The sequence below is a fragment of the Aspergillus sclerotioniger genome (assembly GCF_003184525.1).
Source record: "Aspergillus sclerotioniger CBS 115572 chromosome Unknown BO94scaffold_1, whole genome shotgun sequence".
NCBI lineage: Eukaryota > Fungi > Ascomycota > Eurotiomycetes > Eurotiales > Aspergillaceae > Aspergillus > Aspergillus sclerotioniger.
Genome location: NW_020290991.1, coordinates 631,724 through 645,076, shown reverse-complemented (window position 1 = coordinate 645,076; position 13,353 = coordinate 631,724). Strand labels below are relative to the sequence as shown.

Below are 13,353 nucleotides of genomic sequence, written 5' to 3'. Positions count from 1 at the left end.
GCCGTGGGGAAACGGTCTCATGCAGGCCCTGCAAGTAACAGAAGCACCAGGCTTGCTGGCAGATGACATCTGAACCCCCCCTCCCCCCACCGGCTTCCTGATAGTATCTTCCTTCCTCTTTGGTGGCACCATGTCCAGGAATTCATCCACGTGTTCACATGCAGTAGGCCTTGTATTTTACAGACCCTATCTCACAAGACCCAATCTTCTCCGTCTGCCGCTGCACCATCGTTTGTAGACCGCTCCCAGAGAAGGATCTCGAGCGTGCAAGCCCCAATGCTATCCGAAAGGGCTTGACGAGAGGCACCCAGAACGGTAAATGAGGGAGTAAACAGAGATACGAATAGACAACAGGTGACCAGGGTAGCATCGATATCACTAGCAATGTGGAGATCTGCCCTATAGGTAATTGTCATGTCCCGAGAATATGGTTGAGATTGTTTTGGCTGGTGACCTCAAACCTAACCGTTTGCACCAAGCTATAAATTTGCAGGGTTTCATGGTTGCAGACAGATTTATTTGAACATGACTGTATCACATCAAAGGCCCACCCGAGATCTCCGAGGGGCTTGGGTCAACGGAGGCGATTAGTATCCTTAAACTGAACAAGAAAAAGCACCCTCCTTACCGAAAGCCGGCGGGTAACGGCTCCTGTCGAACAGCTGACCGGGGAAAGTGGATGATGAACATCCAGGAACGGAAATCAAGTACCTTTGACCGGCTGTGGTGGACCGGGGAGCTTTGGACTTCCATATGTTCTGTTTCTGGGTTGCAATTCGCAGTTCCTAGCCGTCGGGTGACCGGAAAGGGTCAAGGGTGTAAAGCGGCATATCTATGTACTATGATGGTATGCAAAAGCACTGGAAGAGGCTATATCCTTGGTCGAGACAAACGGCTGCACGCACTGTTTAACGTTTTATTCCACCAACCATCCGTCGGGCCCTTGCAGGAATGACGGTAATCCGATCAAGATCCGGCGACAGCCACAAAGATCACCGTTAGATCATCGGGAGGGTCATATCCACGCGGTTTCTCGCCGTTGATCGGACGTTGAACGGTATGGCGGTGTACGACTCAGCAGCATCCTTCGGGCTCAGGGCCGGGCTCTGGGACTGGGGTATTTAATGCGCATGTTAGCCGGCTTGCCAGACGAAAATAAGCATATCTTTTGCTTCATAAAGCCTTCCCCATTAGCAGCGAACCCACATCAAGAATTCCTTCCTGATAACAACAAAACTTACCTTCCTCTACTCTTACCGAGCAACATAAGAAAAATGGCCGGTGTTCCGTCAGACCATATTCAGCTCCTGATCCAGAATAGCTGGAAGAACGTCATATTCAGCAACTTTTCCGTGCACGATCCACCTTCGCCTCGGCCTTTCCCTCCCAACCCACCACCGAGTCCCGCCTGATTATCATGCCCCAATAACTGCTTGTCGAAGACAGTACAAGCAGGTAGATGAGTAAGTTAACACATCGCATTAAGCTACCCAGAGCCACCGGACAAGCCCTGACTGACCTGCAGCCGAAAACGACTGAAGCAAATCTGGACAAGTGTGAAGGGAAAACGTACTTTCTTGCGTTGGTGATTGTTGCTGTGTCGAAAGGGATTCCGGGAAGGACAATTATAGAGGCGTGTTGGATTGCTTTTTGAGGAGTTGATGGAGCAGAATGCACTTTAGACAATGACACGGCAGTTCTTGCATGACGAAGACAATACCACCGTACCTTCATAGTATTCCAACGCTGTGGCTTTGGATCGTACCTATCGATGTGTAATTCGCTGGACATTGAATTCTCTTTTCTTTCTTCGCGCCCATTTGGATAGGCTTGCGACTGTGACACCCATCCTCCATATCGAGGAATCTCCTACATATTGGCGTGTTCACCGCCTGAAATTGTAAAACATAGTTCAGATCTGGAATGAGAGAATAGAGAAGTAAACCCAAAAATAGTCATCAATTGACTGGTAGAAATATATTGCACGAAAATGTTTTAGAACAGAACAAGAATCAGAGGTATGTCACAATATCACAGGAAAGTCAGAAGAAGAGCGCTAATGGTACTCAAACCCACCACAGTCCAGCCGGACTTGATGACCTGGGCGTTGGTAAGACCAGCACCAGTATCCCAGATCAGGTGGCGCACTCCGTTCATGCAGTGGTAGGTGAAGGGCATCGCCATGGTAGCCTTCAGAGCAACCTTGGCGACAACAGGGAGAGCAGCGAAAGCGGCGGCAGCAGAGGCAGAGCCCAGATCCCAGCCGAGCATGGGAGAGGCGAGGTAGGCACTGGCATAGAGGTACAGACCTCCGGACAGCATGAGGCCGGTGACACGGTGAATACTACTGCCGATCCATGTGATCTGGGGGCGGTAGATGGAAAGGTGGGGAGAGACCGGGCGGACAAGGCGCTGCTGAGCGAGAAGCTTGGAAGGGTCGGAGGAGTTGGAGGAGGTAGCAGCTTGTCTGATGTCCATGTTAGCAAAGCGAAGTCGTTGCTTTCCATCCCCTTTGGCGACACTGGCTTCATGACGTCGAATTCAATATCGCGAATCCCGCTCCCCCGTTCCCCTCTCCTCCGAGTCGAAATCGTCACGATAACGATGGAAAACATGCGTAGCAACTCACCTAGTCTGAATGTTTCTTCCGAGAGCAACGGCGGCGGGAGAGACCGAGTTCATCAAAGACCACCGCAAAGCGTAGGGCTGCTGGACGGCGACTGCAACATTGAAGTTAGTGGAGCGCAATTCGTTAGAGGACCAGACAAGCACGTACGCCGCCGCAGCGATTGCTGAGCAACCTTCTGAGAAAGCATTTTGGGAATTGGTGACCTCGAGGATGGGGGAAACGCTGAATCCGGGTAGGAAGCTGGCCGTCGTCTTCGTCGTCCAAGAAGAAAGTACGAACTGCCGACCTTCTCGTAACTCTTCGGAATCACGGGACGGACAACCTCGGGTTCACCTCCCAGTCACGGGACCAGTCCCGATGCCCCGATGGCAACCAATCAACGACCCTGCATTACCACTCGGAAGATTCATTTTCCATCCCCTGACCGCCCGCCGGTTCCGGGATTTCTCTTTTGTGTGATTTTCTCGTCGCTTCCTCTTCTCTTCTTCTTTTCTCTCCTCAAGGGTCTCCGCGCACGTTGTCTACCATCCATGATGTCGACGTGTCTAGCAGGGCCTCACTGGTTCGGCATTCTGTCGTGACCGCCGAGGTCAATGAGATACCTGAGAAGGACTCGTCCCGTCGTTAATCGCCCATTCTTCTCTGTTCCATGAGATGGAAGGGTTTCATATCAGGGTTACATAATTTTAGATGCTTGTAAGGGTTTACTCAATGGCGTGGGCCAGATGGGTCTCGTTGCGTAGAGCAGATATTGAAATCGGTCAGCAATGCTGAACCACGTTGTGCTCACTGCCATTTTGGACCTGTGGTTGATTCTCACCTCGATCAAGGGGAACAGGACCTCAAGAGCCCTATAGCCCTATTGCGGCGGGCAGGCTTTCAGCATGCATGAGGAAGAGAGCTGAATGGATCAATTATGCGTTGTCTCCTGACCCTCGCTTGGTTTTACATGCTGGGTCCCGGCCCTGTAGATACGCATCCTTCTCAGACGGAGTAGGTTTGAAGACATTCGGTATTTCCTGTTTGCAAGTAGTGACTGCTTGTCACTTGGCAGTCTTATCTCAATTCTCAACCACTGCCGGCGTGAGTGCGGGAGGGTCCCACAGCTATACATCCACCCGCTGATCTCCGCACTTGTACTCCATAGTCCGTAGGTACATCTCTTGAAGTTGTGGCAGGTATGTCTCAAGCAAAGACAAGACATACTACTAGTTAAATATCTTCGGTTCTGGATTTCTCTATTCCTCCAGGTATCATGGAGTCAACAAAAGAGGACTCTGCATACAACTATCGTGTTCAGTGATGAATCCTACAGTCATCCTATGTACATATCGGCATTCTTCCGCGAGTTGTTCGGACTCGGCCCGAAGGGATGCAAGGTATACTGCGACATATCTATTTAGGCTAAATCATGTCCTTTCATTCATGCAGTGATCTGATGGGATGAGGGGGACCGTGGAGCTCAGTCGTGACTGGTGGTATACGGTCCTTATCGTAGCTTCCCCTCTCCTCCACATCCAACCTCCCCAACCTCACCAACCCATTCGTTCTACAAGAATACCGTCTAGTCTCGGTTCTCAAGTACATTTAGCAATACCATCCAGGACGTCCATTCATCGCCGTCGACTACCGTTCAATCATCACCATCACCATGACTATCCAGACTGGACTCGACTATATCCGCTCCCGCTCCATCGTCGACTGCGACACCCTGGACGAAGAAGGCACGTATCCCGACATCTCGATGCCCACTAATCCTTTTATGATATGCTGACCAAACGCAGTTGCCAAAACCCTCGGTCCTTTTCAAGACTGCACCTCCAATCAGGTACATACACCCAAATCATCATGGATTCACACATCTAACAACAACACCAGGCCATCGCCTACAATGAACTCTGCAAACCCAAGCATACCGAGCTCATCCAGGCCTCTCTTGCCAAATCCCAATCCATCATCCAAGATTTTCCCGGCCTTACCGTCGAAGAACTCGCCATCGAGATAGCAGTCTGTGCCTCCTCTCTCCCCGCCTCTAACAACCACTGACACCACAACGATGAAATGATAGATGCTTTCTCTCTCCGTGAAGATCGCTCCCCATATCACGGGCTACATCCACGTCCAAACAAATCCTTACTACTCCTACTCAACCCAAAAGACTGTCCAGAATGCCCTGCGTACGTCTACTCCTCCCCCGTATATCACTATCTATAGACCAACACCCGCGAACACGCAGGCTTGGTCAGATTATTAACCGACCACATCACTCCCTCTGATTATCAATCCCGCATCTGCATCAAAATCCCCAGCACCTGGGAAGGCCTCAAGGCCTGCGAGTTCCTTGAGAAAGTGGGGGTACGAACCCTTGCTACAACACTCTTTACCATTTCCCAAGCAGTCCTAGCAGCAGAAGTAGGCTGCACATACATCGCACCATACGTGAATCAACTGAAAGTGCATTTTGACTCGGAGTATGTCATTCTCCCTCCTTCCTCCTCGTCCTGATACACACACACACACACACACACAGAGAGAGAGAGAGAGAGAGAGAGAGAAAGTGAGAACTAACAACCCCCAGCTTCCAAGATCCCGCCCCCCTCCTCCCCGTCTGCGCCGCCATACAAGAAATCTACACCACCATCGGCACCAAAACCCAAGTCCTTCCTGCGAGTCTCACCTCTACAACCGAGATCTACGCTCTCGCAGGAGTCCACCACATCACCATCGCGCCAAAGCTACTAGAAGAGCTCGCAAAGCAGTCGTTGGAAGACGGAGTCCCTGTTCCATCACTATTTGAGACCTCGATACGAAGTACCTATGAAGTGCCAAAGGAACCTATGTCATTTTTGAATGATGAATCCGGGTACCAGATTGCGTTCACAAGAGAAGGTAAGGGAGCGAGTCAGGAGAAACTAATCCAGGTGAGTTCGCCAGTACTATTTCTATAATATCTTGATCCATGCTGATCGTGTGCGTGGGTATATAGGCTATAAATATCTTCTGTGACATGCAGGATAAGCTGGTTGGGCTCTTTAAGAAGAATTTGAAATCCACGCTGTCATAGACATAGCTGGGTATCCTCAACAATACATAGCCTTCAGGTCATCCGGGCACTATCTTACATTGGTTGTGCATGTTATGCCAACATATCTGCTCTGTCTGATTGAACAAACATAATTGTAGTAGGATTATATTGCCATGGACATATAATACCGCCACAATACCTGACAACGTTGCCAATACACAGCATTGGGGTTCCGTTTTAGACTATCTAGTCAGGTAACATAGATACTAGTAAGAACTGAAATAATCAAACGACCGGAGCAGGAAGGAAAACATGATGATGGTGATTTACCCAATACTAGGTAAGAGAGGAAAGTATATAGACTGGCCTCTAAACAGATACAGAAAAGTGGTATGGATCCCTCTGTCTAATAACCAAGTTCTACTACTCTTCTCCTCTACAACCAAAGCGAACGAGTCTATCCTAATATCCATTGTTCTCTTCTACCTACCTACCTACCTACCTACCTACCTACCTACCTACCTACCAACAAACCAACCAACCAACCAGGCACCCACCTTTACCCAAGCTATGCCAAACTATCTAATCTAGCCCACTCATCAATCATACCACCAATGAAGCAAAGAGCATACAGGCAAACGGGGAGTCGGTAACGCCTGCTCATGCAATAAAATGCCATGCCAAAACTATATACCTTTTTTTAATCCTTATTCCGGAAGAAAAATGACCGAGAGACAGCCGCATATAACGAATAAACAAACAGACAGATAGATAAGATAGACAGAGAGACAAGAGGAAGAGGGGATGTCGGCGACAGAGCTTCAGTGCGTGTGTGTGGATGTGGGAATGTAAATGGTCACATGGGAACATCAGTCATCAAACCAAACCGTGGGGGAATCTAGGACTGAAACAAATGATCGGGTGGGTAAAAACAAAGAATAATGATAAGATGAGATGATGGAAATGACCTCAACGTCAAGCGCTCAATCGCTGGATAAAGGACTGCAGGACGTTAGTCTTCCGTATTGGAGCACAATGTAGGGAGTACATACCGGGAAGAACTGCCGGAATCCCTTCAGGTCCAGCCGGGTCAATGCCCCCACAAACTCTTCCACCAAATCTGCTCCCATCCCCATTCCTGGCAGCTCGCGCTCCCGCAGGTACTGAACGTACTCCATGCCCGTCTTTGCGTATATCGTCCGCTGTAGGACTCCCGCTTCCGCGAGGACCTGCTTGGCTTGTGCATCCTTGGAGTTGAAGGACGGCGTCGCGGGCAGCGCCCAGCACAGAGGGGACAACCGGGTGATCATGAACTGACCGAATCCTGGGAGTGCTGGCTGCTGGGGTGCCGTGCCGTTCGCACCCTCCGGCGCAATGTCTGGTCCGCCCCAGGAGCTGCCCATCTTCGACAGAACCGAGAACGCCATCTTGGCGGTGGTAAAGTCGTCGACATCCTTGGCGAAATGCTCAATAGTGGTGATGACCGTGTCGAACATCGGTTGGTTCCCTGCGATTGTTAGTCTGAAACCATACTATCAGAAAGACAAAACTTACGTTCGCTGATGATAACGGCTCCAAGCTCATTGTTCAGAACTGCCAGCAAGAAGTTAAGGTACTCCCGCTTGAGCTCCGCCAGCTGGACCTCGTCGTCCGTGCCAGTGGGAGCGTCGGCAATACCGGAGAATACACGCTGCAGGAAAGGGGTTAAGAGCGCATCAAGGATAGTGTATATCTCCGACTTGAACCCGAAGATGACCTGATCCAACAGCCGCAGGAACAGTGCCATCTCGTCCCGAGATGATGTCTGCGTGAGCAGACCATCAATCCACCGCGGGAGCTGCGGTAAGATGCGTGATCCCAACACACCAATGAGGCGCGAGAATGCAAACCGGGCAGCCGTTCTAACATTGAACGAAGTCTTGAGCGACTCCAGGGCCACAAGCGTAGCCTCAGACACCTGCATGAACGCCTCCGATACTTCAGGAGCGGGCAGCGAAGCGGGCGAGCTGGTTCCCGGCATCCAATCGGAAAAGCCTCTGGCCAGCGTGCCTAGAGCCATGATATCATGGTGGATCTGCAGCAATGCGCGCTCATCGTTGGCCTTAGCCGCGGCCAAATTCTTCTCCATATCCATAAAGACCGGGTTCAGGACGGACTGTGCATAAAGGACCTGCTTGTCGGCGGGAACAGTCGGTGTCGAGCAGATAATTCCCACAGCTTCGAACAGGTACAGCTGGCTGTTGAAGACGGCATCAGCCGACCCCTCATGATCCTCTGAGGACATTTCATCACCCTCCGATCCCTCGGATGGGAGTTCTGCGTTGATCACGAGAAGATCACCCAATGCCTCGACAACTGTCTGTGCCACATTGCCAATGTGGGTTCTGAGCTGCTTAACTAAACGCTGGAAAAGGTACCACGAGCGCGTCTTCACCTTCTTGATCGGGTGATGAACCAGTTGGAGGAAGCTCTCCAGTACACTCGGGATCAGGTGGGTGTGATACTGAAAGAATGAGCTGTAGCGAACACAGATCTCCATGTACTGCAACTGTGTGGCCGGGTGCGTGAATGACCGGATGTCCGACTCGACCATTTTCAGCATCATCTCGACCAGTCTCTCCGCGGCTTGGTTGTTGGGGCTACCCTTGTTGTACAGACTACCGGCCCTAACAGCAACGTCGCCAAAGAGGAACATCTCGTGCAAGGCTAGGTCCAGGTCACGCCAGTCGAGCTGGGCCCCCGACTGACGCAGATTCTCGAACGTCGTCCCCACAACTTCCGAGACAGCCTCCATGCAGAGCTGTTCGTTGACGGTCGCAACGATTTGCTGCAGCACGCCCAGGCGTTTCCGAAGTTCCTGGAACTCCGCTTCATCCGTCTGGTCGTCCTCGTCACCCCAGGACGAGGTTTCATCGTACCGCATCTTGGCGATGATGGCCTTCAGAATAGGAAGCAAGATCGACGAGTGCTGTTCGGCCAGGGCAGGGTTGATCTTGGCAAGTTTCCTGAGGTACGACAAGAGGTCGCTCACACAGGGGATGACAGTCGAGCAGACCTCATCGTATTCATCCGAGAAGTATCTCAGGATATGCGGCAAGAAGACCTGCAGCAGTCCGGTAGCCTTCTCCTTGCAGTCGGCCATAACGGTGTCCTGCTCCAGGGCCCGTACAATATCAATGACAGTAATATTGACTAACTTGGCCACCGTTTCCGCCAGGTCAGTATCGTACTTGAATGTGAACCTATTATCATGAAGAGGGGGGCTATTGGACAGCTGCGTAACAATAGTGTCGAGATTCAAGAAAATGATCATTTCCATCTTATCTTCGGCCTTCATTTTCTTGCCGATAATCTCCGTGAAGACATCAACCGCCGCATCGCGCACCTTCTCTTCCCCTGTTCTGAGCTCCGCCTTCTGCGCCCGGCCGAGCTGCTGGAACAGTAGGTCCAGCATGGTCTGGTTCACTACAAGACCGATGTCAATCCAGCTGACCCAGCTGCCGACCGCTTTGAGAGACATCTCCACGATCATATCGTTCCCGTCCCGCCAATCCGACAAGATCTCCTGCCATGAGCTGGCGATCTTCTGCATGTCGCGTGAACGGATAAGATCCTTGAGCAGGTTGGCCTTGTCCTGCTCGACACGGGACCGTGACACAAGTACATCACCGATCTCCTCGTGGATCGAATTGACGACACGCAGGTAAAAGATGATTCCGAGCGTATTGTCGCGGTTTGTGCTGGCCGGGCTCTTGTATGTGAGACTAAGGAGGTCGTCGAAGAAAGTCTCCCAGCCATTGCCGTAGAGGGCGGAAAAGAGGAAGGTGATGGTCTGGGCGATCTTGTTCTGGATACTGGATGGGTCGGGCGTAACGTTTTCCTGCCCATATACCTGGCGGAGATAGGCCATCAGGCCGTCACGGACATAGATCAGGGCCTGGGGGTCAATGAGACCCGCCTGGGCCGCACTGTTGACAACCTCCAACGCCACATGCCGTATAATCTCGGAGTATTGCGGGGTCTTGGTGAAGAGAGCGAGGCAGACCTGCCATCCGGAGGGGTCGGTGCGGAGTTGGTTTAGGAAGTCAAAGGCCTGAGCCTTGAGGGTGGCGTCTGAGGAGGGGTTCCCGGCGATTTCAATGGCATTTGCTACCTGTACGGGGTCAACGTGAGTCGACGAGGGGAAATAAAAATGGGCGAAATAAGAAGGGGGGGGGAAGGAAGGGAGGGGGCAGGATAGAGGGGAAAAGATCGGTGGTGGGGGTGGGCTTAACAGAAAAAGAAAAAAAGGAAAGAAAAGGAAAGGAAAGGAACAAAGCCAATAAGGGTCAATGTGCAAGATAAGGGATGTAGCTTACCTGCTCTTCCATCTTCGACCAGCCGGGCTGCCTTCGGAGTCGGAGGACTCGAAAGCAATGAGGGTGAGGGGGAGGTTCAAGGAGCGATAGAGGTGGTTGTTCGGTCAAAATGCAGACAGCGGCGGAGAGTCATAGCAGAACAGAACTAGTCGCAGAAGCCAGTCTATCGAGCCATGACTAGTGCGCTGGAGCCAGTTAGTTTCCCTACCAGGTGGATTCTCGGAGCCAGACCCGTCACTTGGGGAAGCGAGAGGTCGCAAAATCTGCTCACCGGGTAAATCGATGGTCTGGGATAGCTGTCAGCAAGGCGGGTGGTCTGCCTTGGAGATGTTTGGGAATTCGAATGCTCTCGTGCCGATGACGTGCGGCCTGAAGGGAACAAAAGAAAAACGAAGAAATAATTCGTGCCTGAGTTTGTGTGGCCGCCGGTCTTCCGCCCAAAAAGGGCAACGGGCGGCGTGCCGTGGCGGCCTGGCTTTTCAGGCCCCTACTCCAGTATATACTTGTGTTACATCGTATCTCGTTGATGAATTGTTGGTCACTGCTCACTCTACGACCATATCACAGATCAAATCTCTATATTTATTAGATTAATCGAGTCATACGCCTGCTGTATTCGCCATCAAGCTCCACGCTTCCCCTCCTGCCGCAGCACCTCCAACTCCATCTTCTCAAAGCCCTCCACAGCCTGGCCATACCGCTCAAACACCCCCTGCTGATAGCCATCTGCAATCTTTTCAATGAACTCATCTTCGTGCCACCGCTTTCCGATGAGATCTTCAAAGGTCTGTCCTTCGGCCCGCTCCATCGCCCAAACCGCCTTGTATGCTGCACCCAGAGCACAAGCGTTATCCCCAATTTCCAGCTTGTACACACCCTCACTACCACCCAAAATCTCCCCGGCCACTTTAGCAATAGCTTTGTTCTTTGACCCACCCCCGACTAGGTACACCCGGCGCGGTTGCGCTGGAATACCCCCACCAGGGCTCTGGGTAAGACCGCGGGATCGCAGGCGCAGCGATAGCATCTGGCTCTCGACAATGGCCCGGGCTTCGTCAAAGGGCTTATTCCACCCGCCATTTGACTGATTCAGACTGCCGTCCTTCGGGTTGTAGTCAAAGCGCCATTGTCCCGCACGCAGGTTTGGCACGATCTCAGGACGAGGGAAGAACAGACCCATCTTCATCGGGTCGGAGTCAGACTTCTGCCCTATAGGCGGAGTCTCCAGGGTGACTTTATCAAAGTTCACCCATGACGAAGATGGCTTCTCACCGAGCTTCTCGTTGACCGCATCGCGGACATGCTCGCGGGCAAGCCCGCCGTTCTTGTAGCACAGCATGAACATGTACAGACCTGGGGTGGTCGGGTGGTTGAAGAAATGCGTCGCCGGGTCAGGCATGTAGTTTGGCGTGGACATGAGGAAGGTGGTCGAGGTACCCAGCGAAACCATGGCATCGGAGGCTCTGAGGGGCAATGCAAGGATGGTGGCGGGGTTGTCGCCCGTAGCGGGGATGATCGTGCAGTCCGGGCTGAAGCCATAGCGTTCAACGTAGTACCGATCAATGGCACCGAGGTGGATGCCTCCATCCTCTGGGACATCGCCCAGCTTGCGTCGCAGGTCATCGACGCCGGATGGACCGGCGCAGAGCTGTAGAAGCTTCTCATCGTAGGCACCCTTCTTGATGTTCCAGAGGTTCATGCCACAAACATCGGAGATGTCCATTGATGCAATGTGTCCCAAAAACAGAGAGGCCAGGAATGAAGATACCAGCGAGATCCGCAGCGTCTTCTTGTATACATCGGGGTACTTCTTCTGGAAGCGCAAAATCTGAGGGCCTGTAAATCTCTACATGGTATTAGCGATCGTCGGACACCTCTCCAACTATGCAGGCTACCACCGGATACTCACATGGTGCGCCTTACTCCCCGTCGCAAGAGCCAACTCGCTCTCTCCACCCAGGAAGGCATCGAATTCATCACATTCCTTCTGAGTGCTCGAATCCTGCCAGTTCGGGCTGAAAGGGTGCGAGAATGCCCCATCCAATTGCTCCTCGAGCGTCTTGCTTGCATCTAAGCTCTTCAGCAACGTCTCCGCATTCTCTCCCCAGTATACACTTCCATGTTGCTGTCCAGCACCACTGATACCCTTGACCTGGCTGAAGTCCAAGCCCTGCTTACGCAGGCCTTCTAGGACGCCGTCAAGGGCCTGTAGCCATAAGGCGACAGGTGCGAAGACCTCATGTTCGGCTTCGTTGGTAATCACGCCTTTTTTGATGGGAAAGCCGTGGGAGTCGGCGTCAAAGTCGAATTTGGAGACATAGACAACCTTGAGGTCGGAATTAACAACGAGACCCTTGAGTTGTTGGGTGGAAAGGTCGAAGCCGATGTATAGAGGACCCTGCATGGCGAGTGCGGCCCGGAATGATGACGTATGTGAGGACGGAGATGGCTGGTCACGAAAGCGATGAAGGGAAAGAGATCGTAGAGCGGAGAGGGGTCAATTGAGAGGAGATAGTCTAATAAAATAGTTCTATCGTGGCAGGAAGACAATAACTGACGGTGAAGAGCAGGGAGAGAGAGGAAAAGAGAGAAGATGACAGCGCAAAAGCAATGATGAAGTCAACACGCCGAGGAATGATTTATCCCTTGAGCTCCCGCCAGCCTGGCTGCTGCTCGGCAAAATCCGACCAACAGAAAGGCCATGAGCACGTAAACCCCATGACTGATCATTCCCGACCTCTCTTTTTACCGATGGCTGCTTAGAGCCTTAGTGTCTTCATTATTATTCTTCTGGCACTCGCTTGGTTGACGATAAGATGATATCAATTAACCTGGTCCCCCCCCCCCCCCACCGCCGCCGGGAATTTACCCGGTTAATCAATTGGAGGCAAGCCCTCAGGGAATAATCACTCTGCAAGGCCACCATGGTTGGGTCTAGATCCAAATCATCCCGAGAGACCTTTCTGCAGGCTTTGCTGGGATTCCCTACCAGGAAAATTAGGCTAGTGCTTGACTACGACGAACTGGCCTAAGGCCTGCGGCTAAAGTGAAGATCCCGCGGATCGCCTCAGCTGGGAGGAGTGCAGTGCGTTCTTGACTTCTTGTATATTCGAGCATCCAGGTCCCATACATACAATCACCCTAACAAGATCCATCTTTTCTATTTTCCCCTCCCTCCCGATTTCCAAATCTTGTCATCTGTCAACTCTCTATTCTATCCAACCGGGTTGTACTTAGCGGCAGCAGACGGGAGGGAGTATTTCTCCCTAGTATCCATCCTGGGGTATCATCGGACTGGGGACCAGAGCGCTAGTGAACGACAGAAATGTAAGATTGACCTT

General features: G+C 51.9%; 6 protein-coding genes across 6 annotated transcripts; 1 reads left to right on the top strand and 5 right to left on the bottom strand.

Annotated features, from left to right (window-relative positions):
- Positions 1 to 1,111: 1,111 nt before the first annotated feature.
- Positions 1,112 to 1,911, bottom strand: BO94DRAFT_7003 (uncharacterized protein). The gene is made up of 2 exons (XM_025617607.1): positions 1,242 to 1,911; positions 1,112 to 1,171 (listed from the first exon to the last, which is right to left on the bottom strand). The coding sequence occupies exon 1, from the start codon at positions 1,789 to 1,791 to the stop codon at positions 1,339 to 1,341; it is 453 nt and encodes a 150-aa protein (XP_025473114.1). The 5' UTR covers positions 1,792 to 1,911; the 3' UTR covers positions 1,112 to 1,171; positions 1,242 to 1,338.
- BO94DRAFT_529737 (succinate dehydrogenase cytochrome b560 subunit) lies at positions 1,834 to 2,889 on the bottom strand. The gene has a single exon (XM_025610513.1). The coding sequence runs from the start codon at positions 2,476 to 2,478 to the stop codon at positions 2,032 to 2,034; it is 447 nt and encodes a 148-aa protein (XP_025473113.1). The 5' UTR covers positions 2,479 to 2,889; the 3' UTR covers positions 1,834 to 2,031.
- Positions 2,890 to 4,085: 1,196 nt separating this feature from the next.
- BO94DRAFT_619494 (transaldolase family protein) lies at positions 4,086 to 5,866 on the top strand. Its single transcript, XM_025616862.1, has 7 exons — positions 4,086 to 4,353; positions 4,414 to 4,457; positions 4,508 to 4,636; positions 4,698 to 4,806; positions 4,866 to 5,100; positions 5,208 to 5,550; positions 5,616 to 5,866. Exons 1-7 carry the CDS (start codon positions 4,281 to 4,283, stop codon positions 5,691 to 5,693), a joined length of 1,011 nt encoding a protein of 336 aa, XP_025473112.1. The 5' UTR covers positions 4,086 to 4,280; the 3' UTR covers positions 5,694 to 5,866.
- Positions 5,867 to 6,279: 413 nt separating this feature from the next.
- Positions 6,280 to 6,675, bottom strand: BO94DRAFT_6958 (uncharacterized protein). Its single transcript, XM_025617603.1, has one exon. It carries the CDS (start codon positions 6,522 to 6,524, stop codon positions 6,315 to 6,317), a length of 210 nt encoding a protein of 69 aa, XP_025473111.1. The 5' UTR covers positions 6,525 to 6,675; the 3' UTR covers positions 6,280 to 6,314.
- BO94DRAFT_580205 (Ran GTPase-binding protein LOS1) lies at positions 6,630 to 10,024 on the bottom strand (the record flags this gene model as incomplete). Its single annotated transcript, XM_025615310.1, has 4 exons — positions 6,630 to 6,656; positions 6,707 to 7,161; positions 7,209 to 9,807; positions 10,013 to 10,024. 4 exons carry the CDS (start codon positions 10,022 to 10,024, stop codon positions 6,630 to 6,632), a joined length of 3,093 nt encoding a protein of 1,030 aa, XP_025473110.1.
- A 550-nt stretch (positions 10,025 to 10,574) lies between these two features.
- On the bottom strand, positions 10,575 to 12,791 carry BO94DRAFT_481085 (xylulokinase). Its single transcript, XM_025608847.1, has 2 exons — positions 11,922 to 12,791; positions 10,575 to 11,858 (listed from the first exon to the last, which is right to left on the bottom strand). The coding sequence occupies exons 1-2, from the start codon at positions 12,414 to 12,416 to the stop codon at positions 10,635 to 10,637; spliced, it is 1,719 nt and encodes a 572-aa protein (XP_025473109.1). The 5' UTR covers positions 12,417 to 12,791; the 3' UTR covers positions 10,575 to 10,634.
- Positions 12,792 to 13,353: the final 562 nt, after the last annotated feature.